Below are 26,177 nucleotides of genomic sequence, written 5' to 3' on the forward strand. Positions count from 1 at the left end.
ATAATGTTGTGATGCTTTCGACTACTGCAAGCCTGTGATACAAATTGATGGGACATGGCTCTACGGCAAGTATAGTGGAACTTTACTCATCGCAACAACACAGGATGGGAACAACAATGTTTTGTCAATTGCATTTGCAATTGTCGAGGGGGAAAATCTGAGCTTCTGGTCATGGTTTCTACGTTTGATACGTATGAAGGTCACCCAAAAACAGGGTATATGTTTGATATCTGACAGACACGCTGGAATCAAGGCGACAGTACGCAATCCCGCTAACGGGTGGCAACCACCAAACGCCTATCATGTTTACTGCATTCGCCACATTTCCAGCAATTTTAATCGTACGTTCAAGAACGTGAAGCACAAGCTTGACCTGATCAATATAGGTAAGCCACATGTGTATCTTCATTTATTCAAACTTGAATTGGTTAAATGTTAAGTTGATTGTATTTGTTTTAAAATGTGCAGGTTACGAGCCTTGTCCATATCTTTTTCAGAGATGACTCCACCTGTTTAGAGGAATAAGTCCAGCTATCTGAGAGTGGATTGACCGCATCGACAATCAGACATGGAGTCGAGCATGCGATGAGGGTGGGCGTCGATATGGCCATATGACAAAAAAACTTATCTATGGCCGTTAACAAAGTGTTGAAAGGTGCAAGAAACATGCATATAACTGCATTGGTGAAACGCACATACGGGAGGATGGTGGATTACCTTGTTCAGAGAGGTCAGGCAGCAGCTCGTGAAAAGGCCGCTGGCCACATATTCCGTAATAAGGTCATTGTAGCCATAGAAAAAGAATGTTCTACTCGCAGGTACTCATATCGTGCGCACATACATCGTCGATAGGACAAGGTTTGAGGTGGAGGATGGTTTTAACCTGCGCAGGCATCGCAATGGGTATGTCTGGTCTCTGCGGTTGGACAATAAAACATGCGAATGTGGGCGCTTTCAGACATTCAAGTATCCATGTGACCACGCAATCGCTGCCTGTATGCATCAGAGTTTAGACTATTGGAGTTTGGTGGACCCTGTTTATACGCTCCAGAGCATATTGGATGCGTATCAAGGACAATGGTATCCCATTGGCAATGATCTGAACATGCCACCGAGGGAAGGGGATCGAATTGTTCCAGATCCGTCCACGGCTAGGGCGAAGGGTCGTCCTAGGTCAACTCGAATAAGAAATGAGATGGACTTGACGGAGCCTCAATCGAGTCGAAGATCTGTTTCGCTACAGAGATAGATGTTGTTCTTGTGTGTGAGGGGTGTTCTTGTGTTTGAGGGTTGTTTTTATGTTTGGGTTGCTTGTGTTTGTTGTGTGTTTGTTGATTTTGTGTTTGCCCCAATAATGTGGTGGAAGTACGCAACTGTTATGAGGTTGTATTAATTATGATGAACAAGATGAGAAATGAGTTTATGATTAAACTAATGATTTTCACTTCTATTCATTAATTAACAAAAACAATACAATAGATCAATGATGAGTTCGGTGGGATCCGGTTCCGCAATCAGGCCAAGGCGTGTCTCTCGCTACTCGATATGGCCTACCCTCCTGTTCTGCTTGGTTCTCATGTTGGCTACCTTGGCCGTAAGAAAATCCATGTTGGATGTTGGGATCATTGTCTCCTACTCCAGATGCTTGGTTCAAGTCAAACACAAAAGCTAGCATGTGCATGGCTGATAACATCTAGGTTTGCAACATTCCAGAATGATGGTCGGGGGTTCAACACTTCAGAAGCTCGGGGGATATCCAACACTTCACTTACACCACCGCCTCCCCATCTAGGTACAATGCTCCATCCTTGGGGATCAATGTGCTGCATTTCCGGTGTCCTGAACTAGTCATAAATCGGCTGAGGCTCCTGATTAAAATATTGTTATGACTGTGATTCACCGAAATGCATGTACGGAATGTATGGCTGTGAGCCAGAATATGGTTGTGACTCCGGCATCTGCATATGTGGCTCTTGGTAGTGTTGGGAACTACCAGATGACCCTGACTCATTTGTAGGAGGTCTCGACCCACCACCAAAGTAGTACTGCCGGTATGAATCACCATGATGTAGGGGATACAATGAGTACTCACCATCTCGGGGTGGTAGAGTACCTCCATGTATAGTCACATCCTGAGCATGCACCTCTTGCCAATTCTTGCCCAAACCTTATGCTTCATCTCTTCCAACAGGTGGTATGTCTGCACGTGTGGGACGTGGTAAGTCCGTAGGCATGGGTTGAACTGACGTGGCAGGAACAGTAATCCTGTCAAGCTGGTGGCATAATGTAAGGCAACACGCGACTTGGCTTTGCATTTCCTCAGGTGTGTACGTACCGCGACCGACGTCAGAAAGTCCATACCACACATGATGAATGTGTTGACCCTACATTAGTAAATAAAATAAAAAGTTAGTATTTCAAAATTTACAAACGTAGGAACAAAGAGAAGCAAAGGTTATATAGCATCACAATTTGCCCTGTTGTCGCACTCTGACGCGTCAGCCAACGAATGGAATGTTGGGTGTACCACTTCATGTAAGGGTCGTTAGGGCTAGCTAACGTATTAACCACGAGTTGCTCAATCGTCCTGTAGTGTCTTTTCCCCCACATCTGTATAAAGGGCATCATGGTTGTAACCCAATCTTCCTGTTCCTTCCCCGACAAGGAAATATCATGCATTTCATCAATTTGATATGGTGGGTCAAGTACCCCTTGAAACATGTCAAACTGTTGCAAGGCTCTATCCGGTTGGTGCCACTCAACAAAGGTGTAGCATATCATTCGCACAACTGATCTCCACAAGTGCATACTTTGCCGACACCGTTCCGGTAGCGAATTTATAACATGATCTGGGTATGGCCTCTACACAAACTACACATCCAAATTAGACGAAAAAAATTAAGAACTTAAACATAAAATGGTTGAGACAAGATATCAAAACAATACAATATTAGCATAATATAATATTAGCATAACTAACTCACGTCTCCAGCTCTCAGTTCGTCAAGTTTGATCCGCCACAAATCAAATTGATTCTTTTGACGACCAACGTTTCCTTCCCATCTGAAATAAAATTTATTAAGGATTTATTAACGACTTATTTTGTCGTATTTATGTGAACAAATAAATATAATTACTTATAAATTACGTGCATACCTTCCTGCGAGGGGGCGGCCGAGTGGCAATCTTGGTATGCTTTCACGGGCAGTCATTGGAATCCTTTCCCAAGCCCATATTTGAAGCAAATAAGTATAACCACTGATTTCTTGTCGTTCATAACCGGTTGCATGGCATAACTCATGATAGAGAGTTGCAAGCACGGCCGAACCCCAACTGTATGTGGAGGCCAGAGCTAAATTCTCTATTAGTAGTAGATATCTTAGAGGCACATGTGATCCCGAGTGGTCAGGTAATAAGAAAGTGCCAATCAGGCGCAAAATGAATGCTCTTGCAGCAAATTCAGCTTCTGCCGGCTCAAGTACACCTAGGTTTTGAAAATTAAAACACTGGTTTAACCATTTCATGTTTAAACAACTTCCTCTAATAGCACATGCCGGTGGAATGACTCCTAGCGCACGAATAACGAGATCGGACCAGTCACACCATGTCACCCCGGTAACAGGTTGCCCATCAATATTTAGTACCAGCTGAATGGCAACATCTTGAAGAGTATGGTGCACTCTCCAAACGACATATGAAAGGTGTGCGTCTCGGGCCGCCAACGCTCTACCAGTGTTGATATCAACACTTTGTCTTGTTTGATAGAACCAGCTAGAGCGGTCTCGTAAAATCCAGCCAGTTGAACATATGGTTCGATTTGTGGAGGGACACCATTCAAAGGAATGTGGGGTAATCTCAGCTTCAAGACTTTCTTATTTGTTTCGTTCCAAACATATCCCGACACATGTTTGTTTTGCTTCACCAACAACGTCGGATTTTTTAGGCCGAGAGTTAGCACTGCTTCATCCGCCATTTACAAAACCTTCATGAAGTTATTACATGCAACCGAAAATTAGGCATCATAGAAAGTTTGAGACTCAAATACAAATGATAAACTAAAATATTTGAAAGGTAAGATTTAGAGATGGAGTTAGAAATAATTACCAACAATAGAGAGACTTTGAGACTTGAGAGAGGTTGATGGTAGGTAGAGCTTGAGAGGGAAGTATTCTATTACTTGAGTGAGTGAATACCAAGAGAAAAACAGGGAAAGAACTGAAATGGATAACAAGAGAAAAAGTAACAACCCAAAAAAGATTCCTACTCTATAGGAAATTAGTGGGGAAGGCTACATATCAGACGAGTATGCCCAACAATTTAGATAAGCATCATAATCTCCAAGGGCCATCAATCTGTTATGCCACACTTCTGATACAAACAAGAAGGTTGAAATGGAGGGGTGAGGACGGGAATTGAAATGGAGACAGTTGAAGAGTAGTTTGATACTGGCGGTCTATTTAAAGGGGTTTAAGACCGCCAGTAATAAAACGCATTCGGGTTTAAACTCGCGAATGCCTGCTGGGAGTCCCCACGTGTCTGGTTCGCGTGCATGGTGGCTAGTGCATGCCCTCCCCTCTGTTCCCTTGTATCCCATCATGTCAACTTGTCAGCCATTCGCAAGAATATAACCGAATCATTGTCTTTGTTCACGGTCAGACCTGCAGGTGCATTGGGAAGGAGAGGAATCTGGCATTCGCGAGAATCAAACCGAATGCCAGACTGAAAAAGCAAGATTCCATGTCATAATTTGTCTCAAACACTGAAAAAGCACCAGAATATATTTGTCATATTACCATTCGCAAGGATTCTTTCGCATGCTATAAAGTATAAGGCAGAAACTACCCCAGACATCTAAATAATTTTTTTTTCACCCCATTTTTCCAATTAATATTATTTTTCGCATTATTCAGAAAAATAATGAGACAAAGAAAAAGAGTTAAAATCAGATGAAAAAAGAAGGAAGACAGTCAGTCACTTTGATTGAACATAAATTATGAGTTTTAAGTGAAAAGGCATCTACTTTGGCTGAACATGTAAACCATGATTCTATTATTTCCACCCACTATCATCATATACTCACACCTCTTGACCACAAGTCCATAAATAAGGAATCCAACTAGGTCAATAGAAAAAGAACAAAAAAGTCACCACTATTGATAAGGACGGGCTACAGCCGGTGGTCAAGACCAGTGACCGGTTCTAATTGTTCCTACTTTGGCTCAAGGTCCCACTGACTAAACATTCTCTTCACATTTGCTATTAGAAACTAAACAGCATAAGCATCACATATCACAAGCTCTCATCTCAGCACTCTCTTATTCTTCTCTTTGGTGGTGAGGCTTAACTAGGTAACCATTTTTTCTTCTCAGCTTGTTCATTTTCCTTCAGCTACTTGGTGTGTGGGGCTTCATTTACTTCATTATTTAGCTTCACTTTCTCTCAAGACAACCTTTTTATATATATATATATATATTTTAATGATATTCATGTTGAAAGTTGAGTTCTTGTCCCTCATTTGTTGATGATTCTTTTGTTTGTTAGATGATTTTAGTTATATTCAACTCTTAAAGCTAGTATATTATTATTTTTTTCTTTTCTTTTTCTATGCATAGCTTTGGTTTTTTAATTTCTACACCCATGTTTCAGGGTTAGAGGTTTGATGAGTGTATTTTAATGGTTTCTGAAGGGTCTCTGTTTGTGAAATGTTCTGAAAGAAAGACCAGTTTTCAGGAGAGGATGATTTGTTTTTGAAGATTGATTTGGACTCAGGTTTGAATTTTTAGTTGACAATGAATCCATACCTGCTGGGTAGGTTGAGGAATCAATCTTTTCCAGTTCTGCAGAATCAGGGTTTTTCTGCTGGACCCAGATTTGAAAATCACTCCTTTGAACAAACTAGAGAATTTGATTATCTCCAGTCTGATCCAGTGCCTGCTAATACACCTTCATCCTCTACTGTTACCCATGAGGAGCCTTCTCCAGAGGATTGTGAGTTTTCTGATGCAGTTTTGAGCTATATCAACCAGATCCTTATGGAAGAAGACATGGAAGACAAGACATGTATGCTTCAAGATTCTTTAGATCTTCAGGCAGCTGAGAAATCGTTATACGAGGCGCTGGGTGAAAAGTATCCACCCTCACCAATACAAAATCCAAGTTTTGTCAATCAAAATGTAGAGGTTGGAGGTAATCACTTTTCTAGAAATTATGGCAATTTTCCTGGTACCAGTGGTGATCTCAGCAGCATTTTTATCAATCAAAATGATGGGGTTGGAGGTAATCACTTTTCGAGAAGCAATGGTAATTTATCACTCCCAAGCTCAATTGACTTCCCTCCAGAAAGTCTTCAAAGTAATAGTATTTTACAATCAACTTATAGCCCTTCCAATAGTGTAATAAGTAGTGTTGAAGGGCCTGTACACTCTCCAAACAGTATTCTTCAGGTGCCTGATCTGAGAAGTGAGAGTCAATCCATTTCTCAATTTCAGAAGGGTGTTGAGGAGGCTAGTAAGTTTCTTCCAAGTGGAAATGAGTTCTTTTCTAATTTGTCACCACTAAATCCGAAAGTAGAAAAAGATGAATTGTCAGTTAAGGCGGAGAAGGATGAGAATGATCGCGTTCTCAGTGAATCCACGGCGGTAAGGAAGCATCCTCATAGGGAAGAGGGGGATGATGAAGAAAATAGAAGCAGCAAGCAAGCAGCTATTTATTCTGAACCAACATTGCGCTCAAGTATGTTTGATATATTTTTGCTTCATAGCACAGGGGATGGTAAGGATCATTATGTGGCTCGCCGTGAAGCTTTGCAGATTAAGACAGAGAAGACAGTGTTGCCAGGTAGTCAATCAAAAGGCTCCAATAGCAGGAAGGGACGTGGGAAGAAACAAAAGGGAAAAAAAGAAGTGATTGATTTGAGAACACTTCTGGTCCTTTGTGCCCAAGCTGTTGCTGCAGATGACCATAGGAATGCGCAGGAGTTGCTAAAGCAGATCAGGCAACACTCAAATCGTTTCGGGGATGGAAATCAGAGGCTTGCTCATATCTTTGCAGACGGTCTTGAGGCACGTTTGGCTGGTACTGGAAGCCAAATCTATAAAGGACTTGTTAGTAAGAGAACATCATCTGCTGATATTCTAAAAGCTTATCATCTATTCCTCGCTGCATGCCCTTTTAGGAAAATTTCTAATTTTATGTCAAATATCACAATAAGGACATCTTCAGAAAATTCAATGAGGGTCCATGTTATAGATTTTGGTATCCTTTATGGTTTTCAGTGGCCCACTTTTATACAGCGCCTATCATGGAGAACAGGAGGACCACCAAAGCTTAGGATTACAGGAGTAGATTTCCCACAACCTGGTTTCAGGCCTGCAGAGAGAATTAAAGAAACAGGACGCCGCTTGGCGGCTTATGCTGAAGCCTTTAATGTTCCATTTGAGTTCAATGCCATAGCAACAAAATGGGAAACAATTCAACTAGAAGATCTCAAGATTGATAGGGATGAGTTCCTTGTTGTCACATGTTTCTATAGAGGTAAGAACTTGCTGGATGAATCTGTGGTAGTGGACAGTCCAAGGAATAATTTCCTCAGTTTGATTAGGAAGATCAACCCAAATTTATTCATTCATGGCATTACCAATGGGGCATTTAATGCCCCGTTCTTTGTCACCCGGTTCCGGGAGGCACTGTTTCACTACTCAGCACTGTTTGATATGCTTGAAACTATTGTGCCTCGAGAGGACTGGGAAAGGATGCTGATTGAGAAAGAGATATTTGGGAGGGAAGCGTTGAATGTTATAGCTTGTGAAGGGTGTGAAAGAGTAGAGAGGCCCGAGACATATAAGCAGTGGCAAGCGCGGATTCTGAGGGCTGGGTTTTCACAACAACGTTTTGATCGTGAGACTATTAAGATGGCAATAGAGAAAGTCAGGTCTGGCTACCACAAGGATTTTGTGATTGATGAAGATAGCCAGTGGTTGTTGCAAGGTTGGAAGGGGCGTATCATTTATGCCCTTTCTTGCTGGACACCTGCATAACTAACGTGAATCACTTCTCCTACCACAAAAGCTACTAGGAGTAGCTTCTTCCAGAACCAATTCCCTCTACCGTGCATCCAAACATGGACTAAGATAGTACACAATATAAAGGGCATCTAACTAGGACCTTGTGGATTAGTTTGACTGCTGAGGAACTCAGGTTCTTTAGTTACCCCATTTCTCAGTTTTATGTTGTAACTTGTAACCCTTTTGGCCTTTGTTGTTCAGTGCATATTGAACTAATTTATCTGCTAAAATTTGATAAATGAAGAGTGAACTCTCAGCATATATGGTCAATTATCTTGAGCAAAGGTTCAAGCTTGATAGGTCAGTAAGGACAAACATGGTTATTGAATAGCCTGTTTGGAAAGCAGATTATGTTGTAACTACTTGTCACTGCATGTACCATAGATCATAGTAGTTTGCATTTTGTAATTTGAGGTTGTTACCTGAATGTAGTCAATTTTAATGATGCAGAATTGTAGATTACTTTGGCACGTAATAAGAATTATCCTTTGATTACTATTGCTGATTTTGATCTCTAGAGTATAGTCAATTTTATAACCTGGCCTTTTAGAGCTGTTTTTGTAATCACATTTGATAAGTTATTGTAAGTTACTGCTGTAAGAGACAAGTCTCTCAACTATTCAACCAGCAATAGGACTCTTTTTTTAATTTCTATGTCCTATATTCATACAAATCTTTTTTACTTGAAATATACAATTAGCTTGAGTGAAGAGAGCAGTAAACAGAGTCCAAAGAATTTAAAAAGAACTGAGACTCCTTTGCTGGTGGATGCCACTGAACTGTTGAACAGTTCAACTTTGTTATTCTTGTGTAAACTATATCTTTTGTTCAGCTAGATTCTCTCTCCAAATGTTAATAAATTATTAAGAATTGATTAAGAATTGCCTGCAAACTATGGGTGTAAGATTGTATAACATGTGATAAAATCTTTCCTTGGTCACCGCTACTATCTCTTGACTTTTTTTAATGTGGGAAATCTCAGTAGAGCGTTGACCAATGATAATGGTCTATAACTTTTTTTAACATATTGGCAACGCATGTGTCCTGTATTTGGCAGAACAAAGATATTGCTGTCCATCATTAATTTTTTATATTTTGTGTTTATGTATTTTTAACCTTGAAGTTTGTTGTTTTAATTTTTAAATTACTTTATTTTAGTGTTCGTATGTATATTGTCTTGAATTTGTTACCGCTACTATCTCTTACATGTTCTCTAGATCTATTTGTAAACACTACTCCTCCATTCCTTTTTATGATCTTGTCTTGAATTTGTTAAAATGACATACAAATGATGTTTTTACTAAAATAGTATTAAACAAAAAAAAAAACATAATCTTAGGTAGGAGATATTTATCTCAAAGTAACAGGTGATGAAAGATACTCTTATTTCAAAAAAAAAAAGATGAAAGATACTCTAGCATGGAATCTTGTACATGGAGTAAACCACCAGTTTGGTCCATAAAAAACCAGCCCACTCACAATTTGGTCCCTGGAAGCAAAATTTGGTTTTAAAAAAACCTGAATGTGTAAAACTTGGGCATGTTCGGACTTGAGAATCATGAGCAAATCTCTCTCAGCAGAGATGTAAAATCGCGACAATGTTGCATAGTGGTGGTCCTGAAAGTTACGGCGGAGCTTCAAGTTCCATGATGTAGAAGGAGTACTTGCAGAAGACACTCAGATGCTCAAGTAAGTGTTTGCGTGACATAGGTTATATGAAACTCAGATAGAACTCTAAGCGACAATGCTTATAACGAATAGCATGTTCTGTTAATAGGGCTAGAGTCCTTAGCAGTTATCTTTGCAAGAGTCAAAATAAACCCCTTTAGCAAGGCGTCTGTGTGACAAGTAGCCCTATACCGCTTTGCCTTGACTTGTTGATCTTGGTCCTCTTGTAACCAAGCAGACACTGTTGGGAAAGGTGGTCCTTCCCGAGCCATTCTACCCAACCAGATAATGTATGCTTGGATATGTGCCTTTTGGTTGACTGAGACATTGTCCGGTCAGGTGGTTGAGAAGTAGTCCGGAACAAGGACAATTCGTCCTTGAGCTCACTTCTTTTAGTTAGACTTCACAAAAATGATGTAACATGTTAAGTGACATCTGAAGTCCCAACTGTCAACCTACGTGGCTTTAGTTCCTCCCCTTCAACGTTTCATCCTTCAATTTTGTCCCTACGTCTACTTTCACCCTCTCCCCCACAGTTCCTGCCCACCTCCCGCCACCCACTTACCTCCCCCCACCTTTAGTCATGGCACAAGCTAGAGCTCGAGCTCAGACAACTTGAGTGACATCATAAGGAAACCCTAGAAAAGCCATAGGGGAAAGTTTTTCCAAGCATGTGTATAATGTGAGCTCAAACCAGCCATGGGACTAGTTTTCCGGCTAACCCATCGAACCAACGGGTCTAAGACAGGTTCAATGACACTGAGAAGTGCCCTATTTATCCTCCTTTTCTTTCTTCTCTTTAAGATATTCAAATAAGATAAGAAATGCCCACCCACTCCAACATTATTATGTATATCAAAATAATTGTGTCATGGCCCTTTGTGAGAACACCTGAACTGCAAGGTTAACCTTGACTCAAAAGTGGTAATCCATATTGCAGTGACATCCAAATTCTAAAGTGATAGGGAAGTAGTAATATTTGTCACTCATCATTTCTCTTCTAAGTCGAATTTTCTTGATTGTTCATGGAGACCATATCTAAAGAAAAGCAGCATCTCAAAACTCTCCGAACAATGCACAAAATAAGTTGAAAAAGATCGATATCATCCAGGAAAAGACTCTTTGCATATGTGTTTTCCATATCTATATGGAATCTAACATGCTTGCTGATTATTTGGCAAAAAATGGTTGTAACCTGTATGGTCCTTTATGGGTATTTTTTGGTGAGTCTGAAATAGGCTCTGTAGGTTGGGATTGACTCTGCTGGTCGCATACTGTATTTATATTATGTGCTTGTTACCAAGTTATTCGCTGAAATCAATTTTATTTTCAAATAAAATGTTTATCACACTCCTTAATACAACATATACCTGACACTTTTGTGAAACAAATTAGAGGCGTCAATTGGGCCGGGGAAGGGGGCGTTTAACTGAATTTTTGACGCGAATTTTTTTACAGAAAAAATCTGCAGGAAACTTTGAAGTAAAATCGATAGAAATACAAGTGTCTAGGTGGTGCATACTGTGAAGTGGTTTATGTTCTGTGACTCAAAAATATAAGTGGGTTACATGGAAGTAGCCAAGTGGAGAGACTTTGCAAGATGAAAAAAATGAATAGTTATGATATACTCCATCTGTTCCTTAATATTTATCACTATTTTGAGAGTTGTATTATTTTTATTTATCTGTTTCTTTTGTAATTTTAAGCGGAAATGTTAATTGTTACGACGCATTTCCTAGGCGACACACACGAAAGCATCCTTAATTATCTGATTTTTTAACCATCATCCAATCATGCAGGGCCTTAATTCCCTAGTTTTTCTCCAAGGAAGAATAACAACTATTCTTGCAAGGGGGAAAATTTGAAGTAAAATTGATCGGAATACGAGTGTCTAGGTGGTGAGCACTGTGAAGCAGTTTTTGTTGCACGCAACATGGAAGTAGCCAAGTGGAGAGACTTTGCAAGATGAAAACAATGAAGAGTTATGATATACTCCATCCATTCCCTAATATTTGTCACTATTTTGAAAGTTATATTATTTTTATTTATCTGTCACTTATGTAATTTCAAGTGGAAATGTCAGTTGTCGACGCATTTCCTAGACGAAACGCACGAAAGCATCCTTAATCGTCTTATTGTTTTAAAACGTCCAATCATGCAGGGCCTTAATTCCCACGTTTTTCTCCAAGGAAGAATAATAACTATTCCAGGGGGAGGGGGTTAATTGATTTTTTCATGCGAAATTTTTTAAAAGAGAATCTGCAGGATACTTTGAAGTAAAATCGACCGGAATACGAGTGTCTAGGTGGTGTGCACTGTCAAGTGGCTTATGTTGTGTGACCCAAAAATATAAGTGTGCAACATGGAAGTAGTCAAGTGGAGAGACTTTGCCAGATGAAAAAAATTAAGAGTTATGATATGAAGGTATGAAAAACGATAGAAGGGGGGTTTGAATAGCGTTTTTAGATAAAACTTTTCCCACTTGAGATTTTAACAAATCTCCCAAACAAAGAATGCAAAGTGCTAAGATAAGAGTTGAAGAAAGCACACAAGGATTTTATCCCGGCTCACTTGATAAATCGCTCAAGCTAATCCAGTCCACCCGTTAAGGTGATTTCTTCCTTCTTAGAATGAAGGCAATCCACTATTCAGAGTTTGTTACAGCTGCACTAGCAACCTGCTCAGTGACTAACAATACAATGAATTAGTAAACACTAAGATTCACTCTTTTAGTCTTCTCAAGGATCTGACCAACCTTGGTCTCTTAAGGAAAAACAAACTAACTGTTTTAATGTTTGGGTTTACAATGAAATGCTTCTCAGAAAGCTAAGGTAAACACAATGAGATCGGTTTGAAGAAAGATTACTACGAGAATATTTTGCTATTGCTTGAGCTTGAACAAAGTTTCTTTCTTGGGCGGCATCTTTCATCTTCAGCCTCTTTATATACTCCAAGGATTAGGGTTGTATCCGTTGCATGGATTGCTACCGTTGGAGGGCAAATCTGTAACTTCCAAATTCTGTTGTGGCTGAATATCTTAGGTAAGGTCGCCAAGATAGTACAATTGCTTTTGTACTTGGACAGCGACGTGACCTTTATCCTAGTTGACTTCTGATCAGAGCGATGCTTCGTGTTGGAACTTGTGAAGCTTGGTGATCAGAGTCAGAGGGAAGCTTGGATCCTCTGACCTTCGTAACTTCTGCTTCTAGACCTCAGAGTAGAAAGTACTTGGTCTTCAGAGCCAGCTTACTCTTGGACTTCAGAGTCTTCACTTCTCAGCTTCTGGACCTTCAGAACTTCTGATCCTTCAGAGCCTCTGAACCTTCAGAGCTTCCGGACCTTCAGAACTTCTGGTCTTCAGAACTTCAAGTGATCTGAATCCATATCAGAGCTTGTAAACTTCAGAACTTCTAAAGCATATACTACTGTTCAAAAGAACATAGTGAGTGCGAAAGCGTTGCATAGGTTACTCTTTGGGCATAGTGCTTCTGATAAGTGTGAGTATTGACCAGAGTCAGAGCCTGTCACATAAACACTCAGAAAACAACGTTAGAGTACCATAATTGTTCATACACAATAGTTAACATGTAATCATCAAAACATAGATTTGTACTACATGATCAAATCAAATCTTGATCTTACAATACTCCATCCGTTCCTTAATATATGTCACTATTTTGAAAGTTGTATTGTTTTTATTTATTTGTTACTTTTGTATTTTCAAGCGTAAATGTGAATTGTTACGACACATTTCCAAAAATAAACACAAGAAAGCATCCTTAATCGTTTGATTTTTTTTAACCATCCAATCATGTAGGGCCTTAATTCCCTAGTTTTTCTCCAAGGAAGAATAATAACTATTCTTGCAATCTTTCAAAAAAATTTGCAACATATAACACCACTGAATTTTAAGAGATTAATTATGTTTTACCAACTACTAGTTTATGACCCGTGCCTTGCACGGGGAGTTTAATTTCGAATTTTTGTTAAAAAAATTTTGAACATATATTTTAAACCTTTTTTCATTAATTAGAGTTATGTGCTTTTTTTAATATTTTTTAGCACATTTGTGTGTCTCTTTTTTTGCACATGTTCTAAAGAATATTGTTCCAAAAAATAGACCATTGTCGGCGTTGTTTATTTTCAAAGCAATGTGGTTTAGGGTGTAAAGCACATATAAATGGATTTATGCACGTAGATTTGCAAACATGGAACGATTTATTGAATATTTGATAATCACGGTCAATATACGAAATAAAAAAATTTGTTTAAATTATTGGAATTGACCATCGAGGTAAATATTCCAAAAAAAAACAAATTGTCAATGTTGCTAAAGACGAATAAGGAAAAGTTTAGCACAGAGGCTATTTATTTGTAAGAAATCTTAAGGAAATGATATTAAATCTTCTCCACCTTCATCCTCTTCAACATTACATTTCTGCATCTATATTTCCAACATCTTCTGGTATGGAACCTTCGTCGGAGCGACGCTTATTGGGTTTGTTGGAATCAGAAACGTTGTTTGCTATAACATCCCTCGCGAGTTTTTCGTTCCGGGAATCTAAGGCAATCTTAAGTGGTATAACAACAATTGAGTCAACGTCATGTGGCAATCTCTTTGGATATGTTCAACGACCTTCATTCAAAAATTTAAATTTGAACATTTTCAGTATTAATTTATTACTGCAATTTGTAAGATCTAATTTATAATGATTCATTAAAGACTTAATTTTTTTTATATCACATTTATGACATGAAAAGTTTTTTTTAAATGTGCATAATGTTAATTATTCTTAAAAGGTAATTATTTGTTGAATGAAAATCAATGTCTAATAAATTAAATTAAAAGTGAGGAAAACATACTAATCTGCAAGAAACCAAATTTTTAATCTTTGTGCTTGGGAAAAGCTTTAGGAACTCATCTTCTTCAGCAACTTTTAATCTTTCAATCAAAAAACGTTCATTACTTGAGTAGGAACTGCTTCACACTCAAATGATCTGCAAACAAACAAAAATTATGTTGTTATTGTCAACTAAACTTGTTCAAAGTAATATGAAATCCTCACTACATACATACTTGTGTCTATAACACACTAGTTGTGGAATGTTAGGATTGAAAATTATTGTAGTGCAGTTTAACCCAGCAGTTAGCTTATATTCCCTTGGAAAAAAATTTAGTCGTCGATTGTTATTCACAGTTTGTACATGTTGGTCCATTATATAAAAGTTTATGTTTGGTTGTTGACCAAAATAATTAAATGTACATTGATGTTTTGTTACTACTCCCAATAGTATGATAATAACAACATGTTTGTTGTCTTCTCAATTTAGAATTGCATCCAATTCGTCGACGAAGTTGCCGTATAAAAAACATTTAATTTTTTTGCTGGATAACGAGAAATTTAATAATAGTGGTTAAATTTTTTTCCTCGCTATTTAGAGAAAGTAATATTTTTAATTTGTTAATGCTAATAGAAAAGTTACCCTTGTTCCGCTCATATCCACTGTAATTTTCGTCATGAGTAACTTCACCCAAAACATCTATTTTAATGGTGATGTCAATACTTGGAAGTGTTGATGTATGTGAAATTATTTAAATGAAGGTCTTTACTTGTCAACCAAGAACCACTCGTCAAAGTCAGGGTTTAGAACTTCATAGGCGTTGTCAAACATCAGATCACACACATAAATCAAATTTTCATTATATTGAACCATCCTTGTTGGATTTTGCAAGTGTATCTTGTAGATATGCCTAGATGCACTAAGACCTCGGTAATTATGTCATACCCAGAAATATTCAAAACGGTATACCAAACCTTTTCTGATTCTTTTTGCAAAGCGTTCGGAAAGGTTGCGCCTATAGTGTGCATGGATTGTGTGTCCCATAAATGAAGAAGTTTCATATCAATGTATATTCGTGAATTAAAGTACATAATTTGCCTTCCACCTTTTGGAATGACAGGAATAATTTGTCTGAAATCACCACCAAGAACTACAACCTTACCGCCAAATGGCTTATCCATGTTGCTTTCATCTTCCTGTCTTATGATATCGCGTAAAGTCCTATCAAGTGCATCGAAACAATTCCTATTTAACATTGGAGCTTCATCCCAAATGATCAATTTGGCACGCATCAGTAAATTTGCTCTTAAACTACCTTGTTTGATGTTGCAAGTAGTTGTTTCATCGGTCTGCAATATAATACAAAATCTGGAATGTGTTGTTCTACCACCGGGCAACAACAAAAAGCAATACCACTTGAAGCAACATTCAGAACAATCATACCTATTGAACGAATGGCTGCAGATAAAGTATTCCAGACAAAAGTTTTGCTAGTTCCTCCATATCCATACAAAAAGAAAAATCTGCCATTAGGATAACACCGACTGCATTATGTTGTCATATACACCATTCTGTTATGATGTCATCATTGTATCGTAGGATGCGTGTTTAGTTGTCATTTGTTGTTTGTTGTAGTTAAACTCATCTACTATGATCTTGTTTTGAAACTGTTCCACATCATCAAATATCGGATAGGGCAGGCAACTATGATCCTTTAGAGATTTGCCATTTCGTTGTAGTATTTTTTCTATCTCAGCCAAACACAAATTTTGCAACTGGTCATCTTCAATGTGTAGATCTGAAAAAATTGACAAAGTTAAATTTTAATTTGAAACCATTTATTATTAATTTATAAAAAAATTATAATATGCGTGTAATTATCAATTCACTAAAAAGTAATGTAGCAAAAAATCATTAAATTTGTATATTAATTTTTTAAAATGTATGAGATATAGTAATTAATTTTTTTTTTCATTGTCTAAAAATCAATGACTAAAAATCAAATTATTTGAAAAACCGTTGAACGTGTATATTAAATATGGGTTTTATTTATAAAAAAGGAAATGACTATGGTAGTTAATGTTAATATTGATTGATTTTCACTAATTTATTAGAAAAAAATTAAACAAGTTTATTTAATTATTTTTTCTAAAACTAAATTGGATATTAAATTTTACGGCTTTTTTCCTTATATAAAAAGTAATGCATTTACTAACACGGAAAGACATTGAATTCTAAATGCGTTTTTTAAAATGAAAGTAATATATATAGCGTTAATAGAGTTATAATAATTTTGCATTTAAAACCATTAAAATTTTTGTATTTGAACCGATATTTTTTATAAACGGAGATGATATGTCATAGTTAATTTTGTCATCATTGAAAAAAATTAAGCTATTTAAAATACATTAAATTGGTGTGCAAAAAACGCTTTCTTTTTAAGGAACGAAATTTTGTAGTTAATGGTTTTTATTATTAATTGACCAATAATTAATGAATTTTAAAACCATTAAATTGGTGTGTTGAAAAAAAAATTGTTAAAAAGGAAAATAATATAATAATTAATGTTTTTATCATTGATACGAAATTAATTTATTTTAAATACCTTAATTTGGTTTATTGAAAACATTTTTTTTAAAAAGTACTCTTTCCGTTCCTTATTAAATGTCCACTTTGAAGAAAAAAATTTGTTCCGATATATCTGTCCACTTAGAGTTTCAAGAGAGCATTAATTGATGTTTTTCCAAGAAATACCCTTACAAAAACAATAAATGAAGAAAGATAAATGGAATGGGCGAGACCCCAGGGTCCCTCGCCCAGGAGCGCCAGCTCAGGGCGACGGGCGGACCAAGGACTTGGGTCTCCACCCAGAGGCCCAACCGGCCCATTAGGAAGGGTTAAAGGCGCCAGGCCCAACTCCACATCTATACATAGGGGATGAATACCAATTGTAAATGACTCTTAGCTCATTTGAGAAATAACAAGATTGAAATTCAGTTACTTTCTCTCTCTAAAGCGGTTACGCTCTCATTCTCTCTAGGAATCTCACATCGCGTTCCTTACACTCTAGGTATTGTACCTCATCTCAATGTTCATGGATAGAACATTTGGCGCCGTCTGTGGAAAATGGTAGATTTTGATTCCCGGACTACGTGGATTGCGATTTGATCCCGAGAAGTTCGATTTTCTGTGTGATTTTCTTCGATTTATGGATTTTTCGATCGATGGAAACACGTCGTCGACGACACGACGAAGATCAGGCGCGGCGACGCGGTTCACCTCGGCGTCGCGTGAGAGGAAGGCCGCGACGCGAGCAGGTTCACCGTGAAGAAACCGATCAATTAACCCCTCCGCCACCACCTCCACGTCCACCTCCACCTCCGCCTCCTCCTTCTCCAATGCCTCCACTACCTTCTCCGCCAACTTCACCGGAGCAGCAGAGGTCACCGGTGCATTCCCCCGGAGCTTCGGAAGAGGAGATTCCGGCACCTCAAGCACCGATCTCCGGACAAGATTGGAGGCGCTTGGTCCGTAGCATCGATGATATACGGCAGCGAAACGATTACTTACAGGAACAGTTGGAATATTATCGTTACGAGCAACAGGATGAAGGGGAGTGCGAAGCGGAAGCCGTGGCTGAATTTGAGCTGTTCTCGGCGGCGGTGAGGGAGTTGGCTATCCCGAATAACATGAAGAATATTGTCCTTCAAACGTATAGCGGGAAAGCTGATCCAAGGAGCATCTGCTATACTTTAACACAAAAATGGTAATTAGTGCCGCTTCCGACGCAGTAAAGTGTAGGATGTTTCCAGCTACGTTCAAAGGCACAACCATGGCGTGGTTCACAACTCTACCCCGAGGATCGATCACGAATTTTCGTGATTTCTCATCAAAGTTCATCGTCCAGTTTTCCGCCAGTAAAACCAAGCAGGTGACAATTGAGGACCTGTACAATGTTCGCCAGTCCGAGGGTGAGACTCTGGAGCAGTACGTGAAACGATTCAGCGCGACGTCCGTCAAGATTGAGGAATCAGAGCCGCATGCTTGTGCGCGTGCCTTCAAGAACGGGTTGCAGCCAGGGAAGCTGAATAGCAAATTGAGCCGTAAGCCAGCTCGGTCCATGGCAGAGATCCGCGCGCGAGCGAACACCTACATTCTGGACGAGGAGGATGATGCTTTCAAGAGAAGGCGCGCGAAAAATGAGAAGGATGGCGAATAGAGGGACGCATCGCCAGAAGGAAAACAAAGTAAGGAGAAAAGGGAGGGCAGCAAGAGGCTAGACAGGAAGGTGAGGACAAGGGAAAAGGCTGTGAAGGAGCCATTGTACCCTAAGAGGGAAAATTTTGAGCGCCACAGACCGTGGCATCAGGCTGACTCTAAATGCACATTTGACGGAACTAAATGCACATTTGACGGAACTACTTTGTGAGGTCAAGGCGACCCACGCAGTTGAGGAGGCGAGAAGGAGACCGACACGCCTCGAGCGGCGTTGGATAAAACAAAGTGGTGCGAGTATCACCGCTCAACAGGCCATGACACAGGGGATTGCTTTACACTGAAAAACGAAATTGAGAGACTCATTCGGGCGGGGCGATCGCAGATGAATGACTGTAGCGATAGGTGGAATGGAGAACGGCAGCAGGGAAGCCGGTACAAAGGGGGCCGCCAGCAGGATGACCGCCGGAGGGACGACCACCCCCGTACGCGAACCACTGACAAAAACGAAACACTGGCGACAAGGAAGAAGGGGGCGGAAGAAACCTTTAATAAGGATCTTGAGCCGCCAGTTGGAACAATAAACACAATTGCGGGTGGCTTTAGTGGAGGCGGAGACACGACCTCGGCGAGACGAAGGCACGTAAGAGCAGTGACATCAGTGCAACAGTATGAGACCCCATTTGGTTTCCAGCATCCGGATATCGTGATATCATCCACGGATTTCGAGGGGATCAAAACGCACAAAGATGATCCTGTGGTTGTGATGATCAGGATCATTAGTTTCAATGTGCGGCGAGTTCTCTTAGACCAGGGGAGCTCTGCCGACATTATCTACGGCGATGCATTTGATCAGTTGGGACTAACAGACAAAGATTTGATGCCCTACACAGGAACGTTGGTAGGCTTATCGGGCGAGCAAGTCTGGGTACGCGGATATATAGATTTGGACACAATTTTTGGTGTCCACAAAAACGCCAAGCTCCTCCGCGTAAGGTATTTTGTATTGCAGGTCGTAGCGTCATACAACGTCATCATTGGAAGGAACACGCTCAATCGCCTCTGCGCGGTGATTTCGACAGCTCACCTGGCAGTGAAATACCCACTGATGTGTGGAAGAGTGGGAAAGATTGTGGTTGATCAAAGGAGGGCGAGAGAATGTTATAACAATTGTCTCAGTCTATATGGAAAAAAGGGAGCTGGCGAGGGACACAGGTGTCATGAGGTCGAGGTCATCCAAGTTAATCAAGACAGACAGGGGAGATTGGAGGAGATGATTTACAGAGGGATAGCAAGGTCAGGGAGTAGCCAAGGACATGTTAGGATAGATGGCAGGACGGGCAGGGATGGACAGTTCACGGACGCTCATGCGGAAGAGCGTTGGGCAGGTGTGGTCGCGGATTTAGAGGCGTATAAATTCAGCAGAGGGGTGCTGGCGATCGAGCCCAGGCTGACGGTCAGCCAAGAGAGGCGCCTGGAGAAGCTAGTAGAGGACAATTTCGACCTCTTTAGCTGGAGTCCAAAGGACCCAACGCTTTGGGGATTAACAATGTTTAGGAAGCTGAATCTCCTAAATACAGGGCGAGATGAACAAAAGAGAAAAGGGGTGGCAATTCAGGGAATGGATCAGCCAATCATCCAGCAAGGCGACGACGGGAAAAGCGATAACGGGGCGCGCGAACGGTCTAAGGACAAGAAGAAGGCGAGGGGAGGGAACCCCGTCAGTCGTCGCCCAGGTAAAGGAAAAAGAGAGGCAAGATATTGAAAGTCGGTGGGTTCGGTAGCTTTCAAGCCAGGGACATCCCAGCGCGACAAGCAAAAAGGCAAGATAGGAGAAGTTCCTCATTACCACGAGGCGGGCGGGGAAAGAAACCAACCCTGCAATAACAATGAGTGGGTGGTGAGCACGTCAGGATCGAAAGAGGAGGTGATGGGAGTGATACTTTGACCTGAGGGGCTGGAAGCGGAAGCATGTAGGAAGCAGGAGCGAGGACGCAGCGAAGGAACCAAAAAATTAGGACCAAAAATAAAGATGCACTCTTTTCTCCGACACGGGAGTTTTTTAATGAGGCATCCCTCGATGTAAAATCTTTCACAAATCGAATACAAAAGGATATTCTCAAGCAATACTCCTAGCTCGACTATAATACGACGGTCGCCCGGTGGGAAAAATTCCCTGAAGTTAGCGATCCCAACACGACCTTGATGTCTGGGGATTGCTCCGGAAAAGTCCGGCGCGAACCGCTGCTACCCAGATAGCAACTCAACTAACATGTCACGTTCGTCCGGTGGGAAAAATTTCCTGAAGGTGGCAATCCCAACACGACCTTGATGTTTGGGGATTGCTCCAGAAAGTCCGGCGCGAATCGCTGACCTCTCGTTGGCGATGTGTGCGGATAAGCTCCTTATCTCGGGATAAGCTGCTTATCCCAAAAGTCTTCCCGAAATATGGGCAAACGAGACCTCCCCGAAATATGGGCGAGAATAAAACTATGCATAATTCTGGGTAAACCTACATGGCCATTGGGTCCCTAGCAACTGTAAGTCCTCGCCGGGACAAAACCGGCAAGGCCACACCTGCTTTTACGGGAAATATCGGTGTGAAGAAAAGCCTCAGTCCCAGACTGAGCAAAAGTCCTAGTTTCCACCGGCACACATTCCAAATCGCTACACGAGCACAAAATACAAAGCTTAAAGGCACATGGGCGAACACAAAAAAAAATGGATAAGTGAAATCGCGACAAACTTCCATTAAATAACACAGAGCAATGTTAATTGCAAAAGGTAAGAAAAAATCAATACAAAATACTCAAACTGCATTAACGTTTTCTGTTTCCCTTGCGTTTTCAGCAGCCGCAAAATACTCAGCTGTGAAGCCTGAGGGGCCATCAGGGCCGACCAATCCGTGGGGGGTAACCTTCTTGAAGTCTCCCATTCCGCCGAGGTTGATTCCTTCATAAAGATACTGAACTTGGGCCTTGGCGAGGAAAAAACCACGGCCGCGCTCTTCCACAGTCTCAGCAGCAGCCCCGACCACTAACCTTGCTCGGAGAGTTCTGATCTCGGAGTCCGCACGGTTTTCTGCATCAACAACATCTTTGGCCTTTGTCTCTAGTTGAGACCTCACCTCGGCGAGAGACTCGTTCGTCGATCCCAACTCACTGCGCAGGAACGCGATTTCCTTGTCCTTAACAATGCATGCGGCCCTACTCGCGACGATCGCCTCGTTCTTCACCTCCAACTTCTTCTGCAAATCACCCCACTCGTCCTTTAAGTCCCCCATTCTCTCTTCGCAGGCGGATAAGTCGGTTTCACAACCGTTCATCTCGATTCCCAAGAGAGCGGGATGATCTCGGAGTCCGCACGGTTTTCTGCATCAACAACAACTTTGGCCTTTGTCTCTAGTTGAGACCTCACCTTGGCGAGAGACTCATTCGTCGATGCCAACTCACTGCGTAGGAACGCGATTTCCTTGTCCTTAACAATGCATGCGGCCCTACTCGCGGTGATCGCCTCGCTCTTCGCCTCCAACTCCTTCTGCAGATCATCCCGCTTGTCCTTTAAGTCCTCCATTCTCTCTTCGCAGGCGGATAAGTCGGTCTCGCAACCGTTCATCTCGATTCCCAAATTGTTCAGCTTTGTAGTCTGGGCCACCACCTGAGTTAGCAACCTGTCACGCTCCCCATACGCCTCTAGTGTGGCGAGACGATAAATCTCAGCCTTCTGGTGGAGCTCTTCAACTTCAGCGGCTGAGGCTGAATCCTGGGATAACTTGGCGAAGAGACACCTCGCGCGCAAAAGGCTCGAAATGGCTTCTTGTGCCATACCATCAAGGTCAGGATTTTCAGCTCCTTTCATATTACCGAAGAAAGGATCAGTCAGCATAAATTCGACAGGAGTGGGTTGCTGGTTTAAAGGAGAGCTTTCCTTCTCGTCAGCGTTCAGATCCCCGGTGGCGGGGGAAGAAGGGCGAGGAGAAGGTGAGGCGGCGGGAGCCTGATCCTCATCACTACGACCCACTGTGTGGACCGGGGAGGCCCTGGATGAGCTTGCCCCAGCTTGTTGGGATGGATGGTCAAAAGGGAGGATTGTTTGAGGGAAATCAGAGGCAGCGCCCTTGGGAACACTTTGACCAACAAGAGTCTCCTTGGGAGGGGGTGAGGGTCCTGCCTCACCCTCCTTGGGAAGGGGCGAGGGTCCTGCCTCGCCCTTGGAGTTAGGCCCATCCTCGCCCACCATGCCTTGACGCGGAGCAGATGTTTCACCGGTCTTGGCGACCTTGGCTCTCTTGACCTTTTTCTTTTTCTTTTTCAGTTTTTGGGGCTAGGGAATCACGACCCCTGACTTTCCATCTGTGCCAGGGTCGCCCCCTTTTGATTTTTGGGATTTTCTTGTGGGGGAAGGTTGAGCAGCGTCATCTGTAGGCCTCGGGGCCAACTCGTCAATCTCCAGCGGAGGGACGGTGTCTGGCACAAACTCGCCAGACCTAGGAGCAACAACATTTGGGGCTGTCCCGACCGTTTCAGAAGGAGCGGCATCGATCGAAGATCCAAGCGTGGGATCAACCGAGGTGGATCCTCTGGTCCGCTTCTTTGAAGGGGAAGCGGCGGTCTCGGCATCGACATCTGCGGCAGCGTGTTTCCTCTTGATTCCATTAGTGTTAAAAACGGGAGGGAACTCAAACGCTTTAGCAGCAAGGGCGTGCTTCAGTGCGGCTTCAGTAAAGTTCATTCCTTCTAGGAATGAGTGTAGGGTGTTTTTGTGAGCGGCTTCAAGCAACTATGAGCACTCGAGGATGGGGAGCCCAGCGAAAAAGCCGAGAATGACTTTATCATCATCACTCAGCAATGCATCTGACGACAACGGAACGTCGCGAGGGCTCTTGGTCCAGTAGAAGGGGAACAGAGCAGTCCCGTCCCGAAGGGTGAAAGCTTCAGGGTAAGTAGGATGCACGATTATGCGGAAATACCGGCGCCCAGGTCCCTTCTTGACGTTGCTCTTGTAGGGGAAGAGGCGCTGCCAGCCCGTATGAGATTTCAAAGAGATCCACCCGGGGGTCGGGGTCTTCAAAGATTTTGGTTCAACGGCGTAGAAGTAGAAGAAGTGGGCAGTCTTCGCTTCAAGACCAACGACGTTGCAAAGAATCTCGAAACACCGAATAAAGGCCCAAGCGTTCTGATGGAGCTGACTTGGAGCCACGTTAGTTTCCCTCATCACTTGGCGAAGGAAGGGGGAGAAGTGTAGTTTGATCCCCAGGTCGAGGAAAAAGTAATCGTAGACGTAGAAGAAGTGGGGTTTTTCCACGCCTTGTTCAACAGTGCGATGTTGCCAGGGCCGGCGGATGCTTATGCATCGCCTGGTGAGGAGAACATCTTCAAGAGACTTCTCATGGCAAAGCCCACCTGCCTGGCGGGCTATCTCGGTAACAGACTCGTCAGAGGACTGCTCAGAGGGTTGACAAATGGCTCCTTGAGTGGGGGTTTTGTTCGTGGACTGGGGCAGAGTGGCGAAAACCCGGTGCCAGAAGGAGTCGATTTCGCTCTCAATAAGGGTAAGTCCTCTGGGGGGAGGAGGGTTAACCAAGGGAGGAGATGCGGGAGCGGCGCTGCGGGATCGGGAGGATCCTTTGGTACGGCGTTGGGAAGTCATTTCTGCTAATGGGAAGAATAAGGATGAAAAGCGGAAAGGGCGCAATGTTGTCAACTTTAGCAGATTGTAAGGATTCCAGAAGTGGAGAATGAGGGGGTGAGGGAGAATTTAAAAGGTGGATGAGCAGCGGTTTGGAAATTGTGCCCCATCATGGCAAAGGTGGAATAATTACTCAAGGAAGTGTGCGCGAATTTCGGGAAACAGGGGCAACAGATCAAATGAAAAGTTACAACGGCTGAAGCTTATTGGTTCGAATTCAAATTGGTAGGTTTTACTATGATTTGAAGAGACGTTTCAAAGATAGCAGTTGAGATTCCGCAGATTTGCTGACCTTTGCACCACTCTGGGGCGCTACGCGCGCCACAGGCTTAACACACGTCAAAATATCACGATTCAGAGCACGTGCATAACTGTGACAAGGCAAGCAAACCAAGCGCCATCACCACAAGTCCACTTGTGGACTTGATTCGCCAGGGGAACATAGCAAGAAGTTAATTTTTGAAGTTTTAATTACTGAGCCATGTTGGCCATTGTTCTCCGTTATTAGACTCTAAGTTTTAGCATTAATTAGTTTCTCATGACCATCGCCTTAGTCTTTCTGCTTAAAGACACACTTAGCTCTCATGCTTCGAGCTCGGTGTCTTGTGGACTTCTGGACTAGGCGAGACCCCAGGGTCCCTCGCCCAAGAGCGCCAGCTCAGGGCGACGAGCGGACCAAGGACTTGGGCCTCCACCCAGAGGCCTAACCGGCCCATTAGGAAGGGTTAAAGGCGCCAGGCCCAACTCCACATCTATAAATAGGGGATGAATACCAATTGTAAAGGACTCTTACCTCATTTGAGAAATAACAAGATTGAAATTCAGTTACTTTCTCTCTCTAAAGCGGTTACGCTCTCATTCTCTCTAGGAATCTCACATCGCGTTCCTTACACTATAGGTACTGTACCTCATCTCAATGTTCATGGATAGAACAATAAAATACATTTTAAAGGGTGATATAGGAAAACAAATAATACTTTAATAAAAATCAACATAATTAATTTCTTTCCTTAATTTGTGTGAATATTCTCTTCCTGGACAGATAAATAGGAACGGAGGAAGTAAAAGAAACACAAGCCGTTATATTTTTGTATTTGTTGACAATTAATGTAATAATTAATGTATTTAAAATTCATTAATTAGGTTTATTAAATAAATTTTTGGTAAGGAAAAGGAACAAAGTCCGTTAATTTTTGTATTGATTGACAAATGCATTAAAAAATTAAATATCTTCATTAAGAAACGTTTTTTATTGAATATTTTTATCATTGAATAAAATTTGAATGTTTGTAATTTAATTTAATTTAATGTCTAAGTAATTTCATTTAATATGAATATCATTAAGTCTTATACATTTTTTTTCTTTTTGTTAGTCATGTCTATAGGGATGCTAATAGCTTGGTGCACACCATAACAAAGTATCCAGGGTGTTTCTCTCTGAAATTATAATTTTTGGAAAACTTGGTATTTGAAAACTTGGTATTTGAAGCATTCTTCTTCTTTCATGCAAGATTTCATTAGCAAGTAATCTCCATGTAGCATTTCAAACCAAATCTGGTCTACACATTATGCACATGAATAGCAAAGTAGTGAATAACCGTCTTAACTGGTGACCAGAACCTAGTTCGCTTGATTCCTTAATTGCATCTATGAACTCCTTGTCATCAGCTAGCAACCTCATAACATAACATGCATCTCAAA

General features: G+C 41.4%; 3 protein-coding genes across 4 annotated transcripts; 2 read left to right on the forward strand and 1 right to left on the reverse strand.

Moving 5' to 3' along the window:
• The first annotated feature begins 630 nt into the window (after nucleotides 1-630).
• LOC130744029 (uncharacterized) lies at nucleotides 631-1,249 on the forward strand. Its single transcript, XM_057596223.1, has 2 exons — nucleotides 631-730; nucleotides 819-1,249. Exons 1-2 carry the CDS (start codon nucleotides 631-633, stop codon nucleotides 1,247-1,249), a joined length of 531 nt encoding a protein of 176 aa, XP_057452206.1.
• A 634-nt stretch (nucleotides 1,250-1,883) lies between these two features.
• LOC130744030 (serine/threonine-protein phosphatase 7 long form homolog) lies at nucleotides 1,884-3,973 on the reverse strand. The gene is made up of 6 exons (XM_057596225.1): nucleotides 3,731-3,973; nucleotides 3,157-3,647; nucleotides 2,985-3,063; nucleotides 2,528-2,862; nucleotides 2,336-2,384; nucleotides 1,884-2,132 (listed from the first exon to the last, which is right to left on the reverse strand). The coding sequence occupies exons 1-6, from the start codon at nucleotides 3,971-3,973 to the stop codon at nucleotides 1,884-1,886; spliced, it is 1,446 nt and encodes a 481-aa protein (XP_057452208.1).
• Nucleotides 3,974-5,217: 1,244 nt separating this feature from the next.
• LOC130749685 (scarecrow-like protein 9) lies at nucleotides 5,218-8,558 on the forward strand. Of its 2 annotated transcripts, none has more exons than XM_057603060.1 (2): nucleotides 5,218-5,348; nucleotides 5,647-8,558. In XM_057603060.1, exon 2 carries the CDS (start codon nucleotides 5,790-5,792, stop codon nucleotides 8,034-8,036), a length of 2,247 nt encoding a protein of 748 aa, XP_057459043.1. In that variant the 5' UTR covers nucleotides 5,218-5,348; nucleotides 5,647-5,789; the 3' UTR covers nucleotides 8,037-8,558. The 2 variants fall into 2 exon arrangements, with proteins under 2 accessions (XP_057459043.1, XP_057459044.1); XM_057603061.1 differs by having other exon boundaries at nucleotides 5,224-5,348; nucleotides 5,687-8,558.
• The last annotated feature ends 17,619 nt before the right edge of the window (nucleotides 8,559-26,177 follow it).

The sequence above is a fragment of the Lotus japonicus genome, chromosome 3, assembly GCF_012489685.1.
Source record: "Lotus japonicus ecotype B-129 chromosome 3, LjGifu_v1.2".
Lineage (NCBI taxonomy): Eukaryota > Viridiplantae > Streptophyta > Magnoliopsida > Fabales > Fabaceae > Lotus > Lotus japonicus.